Genomic DNA, 19,639 nt, shown 5'->3' with positions numbered 1-19,639 from the left:
AGTACTTTGATCACGTGATCAGTCCACAGAGCAAGTAATATGATCAGTCAAAACCACTCGAGTGCCTAACGTCTTATAAACAAAGCTACAGTATAATCAGAAAATTTTAAAGTTCTGTAATTAGTTTAGATTAATAAATAAAACAATGGAAGACTTGCAAAAATTAACTTTATTAGACTGTGTTGAAAATGTTCAATACGAGCTGAAAGTTCTTTTTTATGAAAAAGTACTTACTTTTATTATATTATAAATTCAATTTACAATTAATATTAATTAAAATATTTTTAATTGGACAGTACTCCAAAACAGTTTATTTTTATGTTCTAGATACCTATAATACACTCATTTAAATGCTGCGTCAAAAAATGCGGCTGACAGTATACTGGATTGCGTTCCGTTTTAAGCGTCTTATTCACGGTCCATCCCCGACGTACGTCAGCTCAAGGCCGCGGTGCTGGATGTATCCTACTGACGATCGTGCACGCATCAAGCATGGCTAGGGTTGCCAACTTTTATTTGAAGAAATAGAGTATATCTGATTTTAAAGGAGGTAATTATAGAGTAAATAAATATTTTTAAAAATGTATTTTTATGTACTTCACACGCCACTTCACATTCATGACCGAAAAGACTCATTTAGTAAATGATGAAGTGGCGGGAACAGAGAGTATATAGCTAATCATTTTTTTTAAACAAACAAATTCGTCAGGACATTTTTTAAAAATAAATTGCCATTTTTCTGCAGTGGACTTTTGCATAAAATCTGTGTTATTCAACAATTCGCCTTGGAGTTCTTTTAAAATAATAACTTCTGAATATAAACTGTCCATGTGTACTAGGCAAGTACTCTTTGGTACTAGGTTGATCCAAAAGTAATGATATGTAATTGGGTATATCCTGTGTACATAAAAATATAAAATAACTGTTTCTTGCTTGCTCATGTACTCACTAAGTTATCACAAAAAAATCATACCAATAGGCCACGTTTCCAAGTATTTACATTAATTTCTGTTGGCAACACTGATCTGCTGTACGTCCGCGCTATTCACTGTCCATCTGCACGACGTTCGCGGTGGAGGGGGTGCTCACTGCTCGCTGGATGAAAAATTGGTCGTGCACATCCAGCAAGATAATAAATAATAATAATTATTGACGTACGTCAACACTATTCACTGTCGTTTTGCGTCGTGCATCGTGTATGACCTTGGCAGGACGTACGTCAAGATGGACCGTGAATAAGACGCTTTAAATCGTAACCAGTATAACTGGCTATAAAGGAACGGCTTCACAGTATACTGAATTGACGTCACACCGGTCGCAGTGCATATCGGAAGACACCGTGTATAGGTAAACCAGAATCTGATGGCAATTAGGGAAATCAAAATTTAGAGTGTGCAACCCTAGGGAAAATGGACTGAACGATCTTGATACTGCGTATTTTTTATTTTGTCCTCAATATCATTAGTTACATTACACAAGTGGATAATACTGTATTTAATAATGAGATATCCACGTAATATTATGTAGGTACTTATTACATGTATAATACACATATTACTTTTCTAAAGGTAATACATAATATTATGTATAATTACACATACCTATACTTGAATATATATCATTATGGCATGTGAAAATATGGATGTAATGATAATGCAGATCAAAACTTATTTACTATATTTAACGATTGTTTATATTTTTTTATAAAATAAAACAATAATAAAATAAAATCATGTTTATTTTTGAAAGTATTACACATTATAAAATTGACTTGTACACCTTGGACTTGACAAATAGCCGAATTGGAAACTCCTGTAATAAGTTTTCATAAAATTATATTTTAATCAACAAACAATATTATAGTTACCTATTCATAACATTTTTAATTTAAAGTATCAAAACGGGTAAGTCCAACTTAACAATAAAATCTTTCACGCGCTTTAAAATTGAAAATTGTGATGTGTTTGACCCTTCTTCATCGAATATTTTTCTATACACATTGTAAACAACACCTCTTGCTTGTGATCGCAGCGGTTTTATCGACATTTCGATGATTTTGAAGACAAAATCCTAAAAATTAATCATCAACACAAATAATTTGACAACCAATTTGATAGTTGTCAAATAAAGTTGCCACATGAAAATCTTTTATTTTTTTAATATAAATATGCCATCAGATTCTGGTAGACCTATAAACTGTCGTAAACTGTAAACTAATTTCTTTAGTCTCTGGTATTGCAATAATCTGTGGTAGCCGGTGTCAGACGCCCTCACCTCGTTGCTCCGTCTACGCCTCGTTGACTTACTTTTACAGTTGTCAGTTCACTAATGGCGTGTCTTCCGGCGACTCATAATAAAACGTCAAAATGGCAAAGAAAAAAGGAGACGAAAAAGTAAACCAAACCCCTCATAGTGATAATGAAGAGCAAAATTTTGACGAGGAGCCAAATTTTGATGACCCTGAAGGTTTCGTCGATGATATCTCTGATGAAGGTGCGTGATTTTTGTTATATAGGTTGTCCTGACCATATGTGATGTTTTCATATTTCAGTATGATCTCAGCCAAATACCAAATGTTTTACTTTATTTATGACAATTTTATACAATAACTAAGATAAGTTAGTTGTTCTATCAATGTAGTCGTTAATTAGTGCGATATTCGGATGTTATATTTTCTAACCTAACTTTGACGTTGCAGAGTTGTTAGCGGACCTCTTAGAGCAGAAGCCTAAGGAGTCCGACGGCTACGAGAATGTAGTCGTGGTGGACGGGTGTCCGCAGGTCGGCCCGGAGCGTTTGGAGAAGCTGCAAAGTGTTATTAATAAAATATTTAGCAAGTTTGGGACAATTGTGAATGAGTATTATCCGACAACTGAGACCGGAGTTACGACGGGATACATTTTCCTCGAATATAGTAACCCGCAAAACGCGGCGGAGGCCGTGCAAGCCACAAATAATTGTAAATTAGATAAGCAGCACACATTTTTAGTGAACCTTTTTACAGATTTTAAAAAGTAAGTACATACATCTTTTTATATATAATAACATTTATATGTATATGACAGATGATATATATTTCTAATGATCTCAAGTGGCTCGTTTATAAACAGTTCCTAATCAAGTATAAGATGATTTGAGTTAATTTTCTGCACTAAAATTATAAATATTATGTTTGTAATGGATTTTTATAAAATTGTCCCAAGCGTAAAAGAAATGTTTTTATTATAAAAAAATGAATAACCAACAAACCAACCATCAACACTGAATGTGATGGTTTGAGTAGTCATTGTAATAATTATAAAGTACCATTGAGAAATTGCATCCAATGTGCCTGAGAATTTTTATGAAATAAATTGCATTAAATGAAAATAGATCAATAAAATAAATCTATACTAATATTATAAAGCTGAAGAGTTTGTTTGTTTGTTTGAATGCGCTAATCTCAGAAACTAAGATGGGAGATAGCCCATTTATCATAATGCTAAGACCAACAGGAGCGGAGCACAGCTAGTCTATTATAAAGCTTAACACTCTTATCTTGTAATTTATTGAATATAGAAGTCAAATTAAAGTAGAAGTATGTTATATTGTAAAAATATAAAGTAAATATGATAATTTTAAATACATAAATGTTAATTCTGCCAGGTGAAAGTTTCTGTATTCATTGAACTATTATATTGATTGAGTTGTTTGTACCATTGAAGATATGAAGAAATACCTAAAGAATGGGAGCCCCCTGCGCCCCAGCCTTTCAAGGTGCAGTCAGATCTGCAGTGGTACCTCATGGACCCCGACGCCTACGACCAGTTCCTGGTGGGCATCGGCACGGGCGTGGCCCTGCAGGTGTGGCAGAACGCCCTGCCCGAACCCACCTTGCTGCAGGAGAGGCCTGTGAGTATTTAGCTCTCTTGTTACATCTTATTATGAGCTCCCAACATTGTTTGCAGGCAGGGAAAAATATTGTATATAATTTAATAGTTCTATACAAAATTTAGGAATCATTTATTGAACTACAAGACCATTCATATTTAAATATAGAAACACACATGTTAAAATAAAATTAGTATGCTGACTTTTCCTCTGTATTATTATAATTTTTTAGGTGACAGTAATTTTATAATAAAATGGCTTTAAAATGTAGCCTACCTGTAAAAGGCATTTAATACACTTACCGGCACGGAATCTTGGCCACTTCAAATTTCTGCGAAAAATTACACTATTTCTTTTCTACTACAAAATTCAATAAAAATTTAATCAAAACTAGATAAATGATATTACAAACTTTTAGTAATAATTGGAAGTTTATAATAAGTTCTACCGCGCAGATATGAATTTAACAAGAATTTACGCTTTTTCTGTGAAATTTAAATGATTTCTTCAAAAATGCACAAAAATTAGGAAAAAGCGTTTACATAAAAAAAAGAACCTTTTTAATATTGGATGTTTCCTTCTCTTGCCTTAAACACTGTTTGCATCCTTTCTGGCATACTCTAGAAGACATTTTTGATGTCCTCTTGAGCTATAGTGTACCAAACGGCCCCAGCTGTATTTCTAAGCTCATCTACCGTTTGTGCTGGGTTAGAATCGAACTTTATGTTTTTTTTAAGCATGTCCCAGATGTGTTCTATTGGATTAAGATCCGGGATACGAGTTGGCCACTCCAATTTTTCAATAATAACCTCTTGAAGGTACTCTTATACGCATCGTACGACACGCGGGTGTGCGTTATAGTGTATTAGTAGCAAATTTTCTTCACTGATAAGCCTGTATTAGGGCTGAACATGTTCCTGGAGAATTTACTCGGTGTACCTGATCAAATTTAAGCCATTATCTACGATAAATAACTCCGTGCGAGCATCGAAACTTATACCTCCCCATACCATTATTGACCCTCCATGAAAAATCGCCGTTTGAGTTGTGGTGATGGGTGAAAACCTCTCTTCTCGTATCTTCTATACTGACTCAAGGCTATCAGAAGCTCGTAAAGTGCATTGGCACTAATTTATGAACACCACACGAGCGCACTGGCTGTGGGTCCAGTTTTCATGTTCTCGCCCAAATCGAAGACGTGCTTCTCTGTGATACCTGAGGAGTTCTGGACGGCGTGCTGGTCTGCAAACCTTCAAATTAACTTCCTTTATTAGTCTTCTCACCGATTATTCACTCACATTTATTATCCTGGTGTTTTGGAGCTGGTGGCGTATCTCAAAAACTGTCAGAAAGCCTTTTCTGAGTATATCTTGAACGATAAAGCGGTCTTCTCGAGCTGATGTGCACCTCACGCCTCCACTTCCTGGTCTGCACGTGTAGTTGCCAGTCTCCTGGTATCTTCTCCATGCCTAGTTCATCGCTGATCGTGGTACCTACTGTACATTAGGTACTTTATGTTGCGGCAGTCATTGGTCTAACATTATGATGGCCTGTGCAGGTTGTTCAGATGTTAGCGGCATTTTTTATTGTTTGTTATGATCATTGACTACAGCACAACAATAACAATATCATAAAACGGCATAAACGATATCGAAAAAAGTTAAAAACGAACAATTCATAACTTCGGCTAAACCGCACAAATCACAAATTTCGACAATCTCCTAAAAAGTGGTAAAAGATTATTCTCAAACTTAATGATTTCTAAACATAAAATTAAAGAAGCAATATGTTAACATATCTGCATACAAAAAAATCGTGAAAAGCACTTCAAACTTTTTTTTATCGGCAAATTTGTAAGTGGCCAAGATTCCGTGCCGGTGAGTGTAGTCCTTTTATACAGTTTGATCACTGTATAAAGAGACATCAACAAAACTAACAACTTAACTTTAAACAAGTGTCTCAGTTATAATTTTATTTATTCTGCCGTCCTTTAACTAGAAAGCCGTTAAGCGCAAGAAGTAACTTTCGAGTCAATGGTAAAAAGCATGGAAGTCGTTATTTCTTAAAAATTATATCACTCAGAATAATTATTGTGAGATACTACCCGTTCGCTTCGAGTTGGCCGTCGATGACCGTTACAAAATGATGTCACAGGCTCATCGACTGGTACCGTTGACAAAAAAAATAATAACACTCCGAAAAATAAAATAACAAAAACAGTTTGTATAATTACTTACTTCAGCGATTTCCTCGCTAATAGCAGTAAAAAAATATACCTATAAAACTTAACAATAATAAACTTAACAAAACGATCAAATAACATAACCAAAAACAACGGGAGCGATATTAGTGACGAACGGGCGCACGTGATTGCGTTACTGACGGTACTAGCAGGGTCTGTCTAGGAGTGCGGTGCGGTGAAGCGGGAAGGGTGGGAGCGGCCAACTCGAAGCGAACGGGTAGTACATTGATCAACATTCAATTATATTTTATTATTTTACAAATTTAATTTAATGCCACAATTTGGACGAATTAACCTAGAAATTGAGAGTAGCAGAAGAAACCATTATAATAATAGAATTCAGACATGTAAAAGACGTTGGTTTAACTTTGTTTCTATTAATCATTATATTAATTAAAATTTGCACTTACCACATTTAGATTTCAATTTTTCGATAGAAGCCTTATGAAATATAAATGTATATATATGTATAATATAAAATGAAATCTATCAGCTTAGCACACAATAAAAATCAAGCATCTACCGCAATAATTCACGTCACGTCGTCAGCAAAGAAACGAATATCTTGAATTTACCATTTTGGAACAAGTCATACCCTGCGTAGGGTGTAGCCAAGTAATGCGCGTGTGAGTACAAGTGGAGACTGTGTGCGCAGAACTGGACGGAGACGTACGCCGTGTGGTCGCCGCTGGGCACGTACCTGGCCACGTTCCACTGGCGCGGCGTGGCGCTGTGGGCCGGGCCCAAGTTCACGCAGTTCCAGAAGTTCTACCACCCCGAGGCGCGCTTCATCTCCTTCTCGCCCTGCGAGAACTACATCGTCACCTTCTCGCCCACCGGCGACCGCGGCGACGACAAGAAGCTCATCATCTGGGACATCAGGTACCCACCGGCCACCACCCATTTGCATTTGCACACTTTATGTCAATTCATTTTCTTTACTTATAAGTATGAAAAGAAAAGAACATACTTAAAATAATGCATGAATATTGAGATGTTTTATTTTAATATTTAATAATGAAAAATATGTGCAGATTGAAAATAATTTAATGACAATATTTTGCATCTAAATGAGGTATTGTTAGAAAGTTTGAAATAATTAATATTAAAATTAGTCTCCCTAAATATAAAAACAAAGCGTATGTCGGACCGCGCAGTGATAGGGTGTGGTGCATTGCAGGACGGGGCAGGAGAAGCGCAGCTTCCCGCCGCCCGACGAGTACGTGACGTGGCCCATCTTCCGCTGGAGCAAGGACGACCGCTTCTTCGCGCGGCTCGGCGCCGACGTGCTGTCGGTGTACGAGACGCCCGGCTTCGGGCTGCTGGACAAGAAGTCCATCCGCATCCCGGGCATCCGCGACTTCTGCTGGTCGCCCACGGACAACGTGCTGGCCTACTGGGTGGCCGAGGAGAAGGACGTGCCGGCGCGCGTCACGCTGCTGGAGCTGCCCAACCGCGCCGAGATCCGCTCCAAGAACCTGTTCTCCGTGGCCGACTGCAAGATCCACTGGCAGAAGAGCGGCGACCACCTGTGCGTCAAGGTCGACCGCTACTCCAAGCTCAAGAAGGACAAGAACGAGCTCAAGTACTCGGGCATGTACTACAACTTCGAGATCTTCCACATGCGCGAGAAGGAGATCCCCGTGGACAGCGTGGAGATCAAGGAGCCGATCCAGGCGTTCGCGTGGGAGCCGGTGGGCAGCAAGTTCGCCATCGTGCACGGGGACCAGGCCAGCATGCAGGTGTCGTTCTACCAAGTGAACACGGGGCAGGCGCCCACGCCGCTCAAGAAGCTGGCGGGCTCCTTCAACCACGTGTTCTGGTCGCCGCAGGGCCAGTTCGTGGTGCTGGCCAACTTCGGGCTCACGGGCGGCGCGCTCGAGTTCCTCGACACCAACGACTTCACCATCATGAACGTGGCCGACCACTACCAGGTAACTACTACGCTACTATTTACTAATCATATACACAATGCTAATGTTTCTATCAATTATTCTCTGACTCATCATTACAAATATTATAAAATTACATTTTAATTAAAATTAAAAATAATATAAATATAAACCACTTTGTAATTTATAGATGAATTAACATAAAATTTTACAGTTAAACAACTCTACATAATTATTACAAAACAAAGTTTGGTGTGTCTGTCTTTCTGTTTTTGATTAAATCAAAAACTACAGCACTGGTTTTCATTTATCATTATGTTTTTAATTTTTATCATATACATTATAGTACATAGTCATTAGATATACATTTTGTTTCCAGAATTAGTCTCTGATCTATACTATACAGTGTGGAAATTTTCGATCGGCCCTGTTGGGAAAGTAGGTACTTACTTGAAATACTGGAGATAGATAATTTTGCTGAAAGGAAACATTCCTTTATTTTTAAAAATAAATAGAACTGCATTAAAAGATTTTCAAAAGTTTACTTGCTTCGAACGGGAATCGAAGTAACTAAGAATAAAGAAAAAATAAAATTCTTATTTCTTCTTCAAATCCACTAAAATAGATCTTAAACTAGTATTTTCTACAAAATATTATCCGTAAAATATTAAATTTTTGTTATTGAGTACACATGGGCCTTGATCAACGTCTACAAAAATTTACTGTCTGTCAATTATTTATTAGTGTGAAGTGAATACAAGTTATAATGTTCTTAGGGTCCCAGGTAATACCCGAAGATGTCATCGAAAATTTCCACATTGATATATATATTATATAAATAATAATATATTATGTATAAAAGAAAGTTGTGTTACTTTATTCTGCTTAACTATGAGTTGCCCGCGGTTACGCTCGCGTAATCAGAGTAAATAAACAGTTGCTATGCATTGAGATATACATATGGAGACGACACCGCCTACATCACATATGTTCCGCTCAACATAAGCCATATGGCTTAACTGCACTCAGTCGCTTTAGTGCGATGGTCGCGTTCATGTCTTGTTTGTTTTAAAGCAAAAAACCAAGAAACTCATCAAATAACTTTTTATCGGTAATTAATTAGATAATCATTGTTAAAACTTGGTTCGAGCAAAATTTTTGGCGGGCGCCATTTTGCGTCATTTGTCATAGACTAAAAATTTAAAAAACGGCATTGGGTATGAAAGATGTTTAGATGGTATCTAATATTAGATGACGTAAATGTTTATAGTGGAAAAAAATAATTTTACACATTTAAAAAATATTGTACTGTGGATATTATTTGAAAAAAAGTTAAATCATGAAAGATGAAAATAAATTACCTATGTATCATTTTTTATTTATTACATTAATTGGTTTTAATTGAAAAGTTTTTAAATGATAAGTTTATTAAGTAATAATTTATTTATTAGATTAATTATTTTATTTTGTTACATTGATTGTTCGTAATTGATAAGTAATAAGCAAAATATTTACAAAGTTTCGCCTCTATAGCGGTGAGTCGATGATATCGCTTAATATATGACTCACAAGCCGCCCCGCGCCGCCGCGCTTGCAGCACAGATTTTGTTCGTGGTGTCTCCTCTATACGTAGTAATAATAGCTCAATGTTGCTTTGTCACATTTTTAATACAGCGCCACCTATCGGAATATCGATATTTATTTAGAAGCGATTGAAATGACATAACGGGTCTTCTTATCGGAATCATATTACTTCTTACCGCATTAAAATCTATTAAGTAGCTTTAAATATCACTACCCTCCCCTCCCAGCATAAAAATCATATTGTTATCTTAGTTATTCTATATAAAATAAACCTTCCATTCTTCGCTTAACAAACAACTTTCTTTTACATATTTTTACTTTAGGTTTGATGACATCGAGCGTTTTATTATTTGTTTATACAAGAGAGTATGACGTATATGTAACGGAGAGTGCGACGGAATGTACTGCACTGTGTGTGTCCGCAGATGTCGGGCATCGAGTGGGACCCGACGGGGCGCTACGTGGTGACGGGCGTGTCGTCGCTCAAGTGCAAGATGGACTGCGGCTACTACATCTGGTCCTTCCAGGGCAAGATCCTGCGCAGGTGCGTCCGCGTCTTTGTTAGCTTTATAGCATTTCAATGTGATCGGGCTCCATAGGGTGACGATGGTAGGGTGTAATATCTAACAGTTAATTATCAGTAATAATTAATACCTAATTCTGATTTTCTGCACATACAAAGAATGTTATCGTTTATGAAATAAATTTATTTGATTTGTGCGTACCGTCCCGTGATCGGAATTAAAATAGAGGTCATATTATGTAACTCCTCGGGCCCGATCGCTCGTACTCGTTCGTATGTAACGTACCGTCGTTCGCGCGCTAACGGTCGCTCTCGCCCGCAGGGTGATGAAGGAAGGGTTCGCGCAGTTCCACTGGCGGCCGCGGCCGCCGACGCTGCTGTCGGAGAAGCAGCAGAAGGACATCAAGAAGAACCTGAAGAAGTACTACCCGCAGTTCGAGTCGAAGGACCGCATGCGGAGCACGAAGGCCAGCAAGGAGCTGGTGGCCAAGCGCACGGAGCAGATGAAGAAGTACCGCGAGTACCGCCAGGCGCGCGCCGCCGACTGGGCCGCGCAGAAGAGTCGCCGCCTGGCGCTGCGCGACTACGTGGACACGGACGGGCTGCCGGCGACTGCTGCCGCCAACAGTGCCGCCGGCAACGCCGTCGAGGAGCTCGTCGAGTTCTTCGTCAAGGAGGAGACCACCGTCATCGACTAGCCGGCCCCTTTAGCGCAATAATCGCCCACACCCCACCCCCTCCCCCTGTACGAGTCGTTATCGATAGCCCGATAAAGTTGATCTTTAAACATCCAGGAAAATATATTTTGATATAATACTTCCGTTTTTTATTAACTACAATAAAGGCGAACTACGGAATTGTGTTTTTTTTTGCATATGCACTTCTGCTTCGACATGTTTTGGATATTTATCTATATTATTTTTATCTAAATTCTAAAGCATAAGATCATGTGGAACACTACTCTCTTTCTCTTTTGTAAGCTTGATTTCAATATACATACATGACCACCTGATCATTCTCATTTTCCCATTTTAATAATAAAGTGAATGAATGATGAATTTTACCAATTAAAATAAATAAAGCAAAATAAAATGAATATTATAAAATAGTCAGACATTAGTTTACGTTCATGTTACGTTACCAATTACCTATGCTTTAAGCAACTAGCTTTAGGCAATTTAGTTTAAACATAAGTAAAATAAATTCATGTATCTATTTACATTGTTTATCAATGGATAGAAGTTGAATAGGTAAAAATAAATTTATATTTTCTACTCATAAAATATGTTAATTTTTGCATGGATGAGTGGACGGATGAGCTACCCATTAACTATTGAACGGATTTTGATGACGATTTCCAGTTATATAGGTGATAGTAGATAACCTAAGGAATCACCGAGATCCTACCTAATGCTGCAGTTATTAATAATAATAATTAAAAGTATGAATATACGTGAAGCACACTTAAAGTTTTGCGTAACATAAATAAAACAATATATTTGTATAATATTATATTAACAGCTTTTTAAGTATTATCCGTTATATTTTAAACAAATTTTCATCCGTTCAAACAATTGCTGGAAACATGAGGACCATTGGTCCGAGGGTATGTTTTCTACGTGCTGTTTAAAAAGCAATCACGGCATCCTCCGGCCCCGTAAATGTCGAACTTCTGATTGAATCTTTGATTTTTGGGAAAACGAAAAAATCGCATGATGCTAGGTAAGGACTGCGTGCAGCATGGGTCACGTGCTCTATGTTTTCAGAAACCTAAAATGACTGTTTTGTTCGCGGTGTGCGCCGAAGCACCTATCATGGTGCAACAAGATGCGACTTCTAGGTCGCCTTTTTCCTCATTTCTTCTAAGACATTGAGCAAACAATTAATAGTGGTGTACCTCAGCATTAACAGTCTTTTGTTGCTCAAGTGGGATAGTGCAGACCACAGGTGCAGACATAACCCGTCTTAGGGAAAAAAACGCAATCATTTTTTTGCCGTCCCTTCTCGCCTGCGGCCTGCCTTAGTTTTGTTGGTTTGCTTCTTTCAAACAACTTCTTTCAAACTTTCAAACACCCACAAAGAAGATTGGTGCTTTCTTTCTGGAGTATATAGCAATATATTCATGTTTCATCTCCTTTCACGATACACAGCATGAGAATGTCCGTGGTTTAATAGGTAGCATTTCTTTACACCAATCTACTCGATAGCGTTTTTAGTCTGGAATGAGTTCGTGAGGAATGCACCGGCAACAAAGCTTTCTAACTTTGAAATGTTCATGTAAAATTGTCTGAATTTGGCTCATACCAATGACCAATCCCCAAATGTCCTCGAATCTCCTCATAAGTGATATGGCAATTTTCTTAAATTATTCGTCTGACGGTAGCCATATTTTCCTCCGAGATCGAAGTTGAGGGTCGACTTTCACGAATTTCATCATGGAGAGAAACACGGCCGCGATGAAATTCAACAAATCAATGCCCAAATGAGGTGCTTCCCTCCCAAAAGTATTTTGAAGGCGAGCAGTGCAATCTTTCGGAGAAAGCAAACTTTTAAAATCATAAACAATCATCGCCCTAAAATTGTTTCATGTTAGTTCCATTTTTGCTAGGGACAACGAACTTCAACTTAAGATAAAAAAAAATTGACAAGCCAATGTGTCCACTGTCCGGGCCGGTACTGTCTAAGAAGAGAGAAACTTAATCGATCAAACAATTATAGACATCATTTGAATAAGATTGGGTTGGTGGTTGGTTGGTTGGTGGAAAAAAGTTTTAGTTACCAATTAATAAAGTACGGTAGAAGGTTGTTGGCGCATGAGCGTGCGTCGCCGGCAGCGGCTGCGGCCGGAGCGGGCGGCGGCGGCAGTCCCGCGCCGCTCCGCAGCGCGCCGCCCGCCCCAGCCGCTAGCCGCCCGAGCGCCCGCACTCGCCGCGAACGAGCTCAACTTTAGCGCGATCCTTCCGCCTTACTTTATTGTTACTTCGATCCAAAGTTTGCTATACGTGATTTTAAGTTCTTTACTGGTGAATATCATCGTTAATATTAAGAAGAGGTAAGTTTATATTTTGTTGATTTGTTCAAATATTTGTATTGAAAGCTTACTTTTGAACAAAGTTTTAATCCTCTTAATAGCGCTATATCTACTCAAATATTAAGTAAATGTACTACTAGTACCTATTGCAATGTTAATATTTATAATAAAAATAACAAGTTCTAATCGTATCGTTTTACAAAATAAAATAAATTGTTAATAGTGATAAAATAATAGTAATAGAAGCAAGGTGAAGAAAATTATTCCATTTTCTTGTCTTTCATAGTTACTCCTTTATTTATAATCTTATATATAAAAATGAATCGCAAAATGTGTTGGTAAGCGCATAACTCGAGAACGGCTGAACCGATTTCGATAATTCCCTTTTTATTATATTCCTTGAAGTACGAGGATGGTTCTTATGTAGAGAAAACGTAAACATGTACCACGGGCGAAGCCGGGGCGGACCGCTAGTATGTAATAATATTATCATCTGCCTTCAAAATTATCACGCGGTGTTCCTTGAGTAGATATCGGTGAGACAGAAAACTATCTAATTAGGTAACTGTTTTTTTTAATAGATAATTTAAAATATTATTAGTTATTCTTTTTGGCAAAAGAACTGGTAGCTTTAATTATTATTATTAAGTTATACATGTGTTAAATGTAACTAAGCAAGTACCTAATAGAAATTAGGTTTAGTTTTTCGAGCAATGTTACCTAATTCATAGCTCGTTTTTCATAGTTATGTGTATGACTACTGTGTAGTGTGCTGTGTGTACACCCGACGACGTACGAGCGCCGAGCGCTGCGACAGCTCGGAGCTCGGTGATTTATTTCCATTAGAACCCGAAAAGCTGGCTTATCTACTTTACATGAAAAATATATTTACAGTCGTGTTACTATCGCTAATGATCGAACAATTCCACTCAAAAATAAAATTATTTTCTTGAGCAGATAATATTATAGACACAGACACACTATGATTTTTATCTCTTCTAAGATCTTTCGTCTAGCTAAGAACAGTGGATATTTTCTCAAGCTTATTTCAATGGTGGAAACTAAAAACCGGGATGTATTGCCGGTTTGATGAGGATGGGTTGGGGACGCGCGGCTGTTTACCCCGGTGTGCCCCGGTGCGGTACACGAGGTCTCGCCTGACGCCTCCAACGCGCTTCTCTCATTACTCGCCGACGCGCCTCTACGAATACATCTTCATTAACTCGGAATGAACGAAGTGAGAATTTTTTTTGGAATTCCTGCGTTTTCTTTTAAACGTTCCCGCGATTAAATTAATGAGAGCGTAGAATTCACTCTCTGTACAAATTCATTTTAATTTTTTTTTCAATTAAGTAAGTTTTGTTTACTTCACACTAATATTCTTTATATACGAATAATTGCATTTCTCACCAAATGACAAATCACCAAAAAGATCAAATATGGGGGTACTTGTCGAGGACGCATCACCATTATCTTGTTTTGCTTTCCATAACCATCGGCGATCCCCTGACGTATCGTATATGCGACGTAATCCCTTTTATTGTATTCCGGTAGAAGGCACCTGTATTTCCTCGAGAGCTCAACGTTACGCGATATTACGGTTGTAATGACATTCTGTGGCCGAAAGTTTTTGGGTCAAGCAGCAATAACGTTTAGCGCTCTAAGAAGTTTCTCCGATGTGAATGACGCACATATGCTTTTACAGCGCTGAGCTTTCTAAATATGCACTTTAATTATATTTAAACTTAATTATATAACATTCTAACCGAAACAATCGACTGGATTCGAACGCTTATACAGGATGTCCCACTGTTGGTATCTCTAGCTCAAAGGAGGTTATAGTTTTGCAATTTGCATACGCTGAGTACGTAAAAAATTCCAGACGCATTTTTTTTTTCAAATAGATGAATTCTTTAAACTCTATTTGTACACCCATAACAAGCAATTGCCCAACTTTGCCACCAGCACGTGAGCTATCGTTTAAGATTATGTTTTCATAGACAAAATGCTCACATCAGAGAAGCGGTATAATATGCCGGCTGCGCGAAGCTAGAGAAGAAAACATGGATTTTCAGGAAAAATTTAGCAAAACATTTTTGACGTAATTTTGTTGTTTAAGTAGGTATTTTTTACGTGATCAGTGTATGCAAAACTACAAGTCCCTTCGCGCTTATAGTATACCAATAGTGGGACATCCTGTATATATTTGATTGAATAAGTAGGTACATACTCATTGTCAATGTTCATCCGTTTTAAACCATTTATATTTTGTAGACCGTCGAAAAGGTTCGGTTATTTGGTTGTATATATGGTAGAGCCACGGGTCACGCGCTGCGGGCAGACGGTCGGTCGCGGTCATCTCATGGAAATTAGTGTACTTTTTCTCGCAAACTTTACAGACATAATGCTTATAATAACAACTCTCCGCCAGTCCAGTGTTGTTGATATTTTTTGTGTCTCTCTAAACTTTTACCAAAAAAGTTTTATATCAAAACTATAATTGAATTGCACACTCGAGGTTTGTAACGTTAAGCAGATAGGTACAGTAACATTAGGTTGGATGCAGATAAAATCATTCGTATAGGTATGTTAACTTAGGCACTAAATTAAAAAAAGGATATTTCGGAAGCAAAATATGTTAAATTGTAAACTCAGCGTATTTTTTCATCCATTTTGTTTAATGTTTATAACAAAAATGTAAAAAAAAAGACGGGTTGCACTCCGGGAGTGCCGGCAGAAGTGAAAACTTGATTATTAACGTTCAGCATGTTTGATATTTTATAATGGTATCCGTCTTACGCATGGAATATAAGGGCTATAAAAAAAAATTGTCCTGACGCGAGTTTAAGATTTTATACCCAACGCCGCTAAAGAAGTTTTCACTTCAAAAATATATCTACAGCTGTCTGTTGGTCTGTGCCATGTCTGTGCACTTTTCGTTTAAGAAAAATATAAACAATTAATTGTAATAATTCCTTTTGAATAATACTTCAGTCAACCTAATTAAGGATGAAATTTGGATTTTCATCCTTAATTGGGTTGACACCTTTGGATTTTCCAAACTTTTATTTTATTTATTTTTTACACAATAATTAAAGAGGCAAGGCACAAAAATTAAAGCCTTAATAAAACTTACTAGTGAATCGACATCTAGTACCTAATTATCACTCGATTAGTGTTTAATTCCTGCAAGCTTATTAGCTAAGCTAAGCTAAGGAAAATTTAATTATGATAATAATCCATCAGCAACTGTTTCCAAAACATCTCGACTGTCGCAACCTTGTTTCCAATGATGCGCGTGATGAGCTCTGAATGCAAATGAAATGGTACAGGTGGAAATATTACTTTATTTATAGCACAGAATACATAATAGTAGCTACACGCTATCTATAGTCAAAATAATACAGGTATTTTTTTTCTCGTAAGCACATTCGACACCTTAGAAGTATAGTTCCGACGTATATATACGTGAGGTAGTGGCCACTGGGTTCCAACGTGCAATTTATTTGCGTCAGTTAGATTTGACGAGGGACTCCAATAAAGCTCGTATAGTGTTACTGTATACTTTTAGCTTTGGGTTTCCGTGTAATAAAAACTAGAATACGACGTTTCGTAATATTCATTTATTGTGTAGCGCGGGACGTGTTGTATATGAAATATAAAACTAATTATAATGATTTGACTGCTGACCAAACGTTTTTATTGGTTACGTTATAAGATCATAAAATAAGATTTAAAATCACGGGGCACGCAGTTCTTAGCAACATATCTGTAGAGCACACGAAGGCGGAGAGACGCGGGATGAATATGAATCGACAGGCTCCGGGGGAAGCAGCCTCGGAGATATCGTGCTAACTTCGATGAGCGCGTCTTTGATCTCAAGTTTGTGCTGCGATGTCATGTCATGTGGTGTCATGCGGTTTATTCGCCCACATCACATAAACATATCATATTTTTATAATAAACAAAATTACTCCTTCAAATAATAAAGTTGCCTGGTAGATATCGCTACCTAGCGATAAGGCCGCCCTTTGCTCTTTCTGTAGTATTGTCTTTGTTATATGTATTTATGTATTTTCAATGCAATAAAGTATAATAAATAAATAAATAAATAAATAAATAAATTTACAAATGTAACTATAAGTATATTATGTATGTGTAGCTGTACTAACAAAAATTACTATAAGCTCATATTATTATAACCGAATAGAACTCTAATAAGAAATTTCATTTATATTTACATTTTCCCCGTTAATATCAGATAAATTGTAATTTAACGCTGATAACTTTCATCGTCTCGGTATTGTTCCCTTATCATTTTTAAAGGCTCAACACTTTGATCGGCTCTCGTGTAATTCTGACATAAAGTAGCTTCTAACATTTTCCTTTCACCTCTCGAGTTAATAACCTTGTTCTCGTAACTTCAAAAGAAGTATTCATTCTGATTCTCGCTTCATCGCATCGCATTCGTATTTCGTGTCAAAAATGTAAACATTTAAACGTGAAGGTGTTCATTATCACGCTCGCGCTATATGCCGCCGCCCACGGTCTGCCTACTCGCATTAGAGCTCATTGTTCTACGCTCGTCGTATAACAGGTTTGTTAGCCTCAGGTATAACAGTAAATGTATTGTTATGAAGATGTTTCTGAACAAAAGTGATAATATTAAAGCAAAAAGTAACTGGATACCGTTGACACCTCGCTCGCTCCCCGCGGCTGGAGGCTGCGATTCGGATCGTATAACGCGCTTGCTCCTTCGCTACTTTTAACGAATATAATAGCTGTAAGAAGATATGCAGGAAACACATTTTCAATATTTTAAAATGTTTACGGCTTGGCGTGTACAATTCTTATATAAATAGTAACTTTTATAATAATTACTTATTTATGAAAAATATTATTATATCACACAGCAGCAATTCGTATTTTTTCGGAACAGTAATAGATAAAATATCTATAAATAAAGATAGGTTGGGGAAGGAACTGATATCTTTAATACAGGTTATCTACAGCTCGGTAACTTAGCAAAGATGCCAGTCTCGAACCGTTGATTGATATATTATATACAGCTATCATTATACAAATTACAATTACCACCTAAGTAAATGTATTTAGCTCTAAGGTTAGGTTAAGTTTGATTGAATAAACAAATTTGAATTTGAAGTTTAGTACCTACATATCATTCGCTTTGTTCATATAAGTGTATCGTAGCTTCGCGGCGTAGCACGTAGCCCGTAGCACGTAGCCCGTAGCCCGTGGCCGCGCTAGCAGCGTTCGAATTTCGACAATACTGTGAGGTACCTACCGTGTGGCACACACGTTGTATAATGATGAAAATATTATTAATTTATGACGGATAATAACGTAATATTATAATGAGAACATGGAAAAAAGAAATAATGGTGAGACGGATTATTCAGAAGACATAATTTTACATTCTCAATAAATTTTGAAAAAACAAAAACAATAAGATAATTTATTGATATCGAAAAAACAAGAATTTATTTTGGAATACAGCTAGATAAGCGAAAAGTTTATTTTCATTAGTATTTTAAATGGACACAGACACTGCTGGGCGGCGTGATTAGTGTTATCGAATTACGTGAACTTAAAAATTTTATGAATATTCAGTATTTTAAAATGATGACGTTCCAAAAGCAAGTTCAGTGGGCAGAGAATTGCGGGAATCATAGTTTGGTCGAGGGACCGACTGCATCTCGCGAATATAAATATTGAATATGATCATGCAATGGAGAGGGAATGCGAAATATGCTACATATTTGCAATTTCATGTCGCGGTCGTGTGGGTTGTGTAACAATAAAGTATTATATTATTTAAATATTGTATTGTGGGTATAAATATATTATATTGCCTGTTGTGTCTGTCGCGAATTGAATATCATATAAGTGATTGTTGTATCAGCGATAATAAACTAAAACTCAAACATGTATTTATTCAATTAGACTTCTTCTAGAAGCACTTTTGAATCTTCATAACATATTTGTAACCTTTACCACCGCATCGGAAAGCAGTATCTATGGAGAACAACTGACAATAAACTCTCTGTAAACTATCTGCTGCAGCTGTGCAAACATTTCAGTATCTACATCTGAAGGTTTTTAATAATGGAAAACTACTCCTGCGTCACAATGATAGGTTATATCCAAATACATAGTACTTATTGCTTGTGTCGTGCGGCTGGAGCTTAGACGCGGCCGGCAACTCGTGCGTTTTCATTTAAACGAAAGGAAAGGTCAAATAAATTGAGCCCGATACGAACCACTCTCCTTTATAATTACTTCTATCTCGGATAATGTTTGTAGAAATTTTCAGCGAGCATTCTCGGCCTGACACCGCTATTGTATCTTATTTATTAGATAATGTAACGAGCAGCGAGGACACGATCTAATAATAAATCTAACGAAAACTTTATTGTACTTTGTAACAGAAGATTCCATTCTCGAATCATAGAAGAGAGAGACGGGATATTGTAACG

The 19,639-nt window shown here is 37.1% G+C and overlaps 1 protein-coding gene across 1 annotated transcript; it reads left to right on the top strand.

Annotated features, from left to right (window-relative positions):
* The first annotated feature begins 2,301 nt into the window (after positions 1-2,301).
* Positions 2,302-10,968, top strand: eIF3b (eukaryotic translation initiation factor 3 subunit b). Its single transcript, XM_090104998.1, has 7 exons — positions 2,302-2,493; positions 2,699-3,014; positions 3,705-3,891; positions 6,768-6,994; positions 7,293-8,046; positions 10,014-10,132; positions 10,434-10,968. Exons 1-7 carry the CDS (start codon positions 2,367-2,369, stop codon positions 10,807-10,809), a joined length of 2,106 nt encoding a protein of 701 aa, XP_089961124.1. The 5' UTR covers positions 2,302-2,366; the 3' UTR covers positions 10,810-10,968.
* The last annotated feature ends 8,671 nt before the right edge of the window (positions 10,969-19,639 follow it).

The sequence above is a fragment of the Colias eurytheme genome, chromosome 8 (assembly GCF_061535395.1).
Source record: "Colias eurytheme isolate Ceu_HAF_F1 chromosome 8, ilColEury1 Martin Lab GWU primary, whole genome shotgun sequence".
Lineage (NCBI taxonomy): Eukaryota > Metazoa > Arthropoda > Insecta > Lepidoptera > Pieridae > Colias > Colias eurytheme.
The sequence above is the reverse complement of the archived record's forward strand: the minus strand, read 5'-3'. Positions and strand labels throughout refer to the sequence as shown.

Bases quoted from the DNA above. Each gene is read 5' to 3' on its own strand.
- eIF3b (XM_090104998.1), top strand. From the start codon at position 2,367: ATGGCAAAGAAAAAAGGAGACGAAAAAGTAAACCAAACCCCTCATAGT. The intron at 2,494-2,698 runs GTGCGTGATTTT...TTGACGTTGCAG, and splicing joins CGATGATATCTCTGATGAAG to AGTTGTTAGCGGACCTCTTA. The intron at 6,995-7,292 runs GTACCCACCGGC...GGTGCATTGCAG, and splicing joins CTCATCATCTGGGACATCAG to GACGGGGCAGGAGAAGCGCA.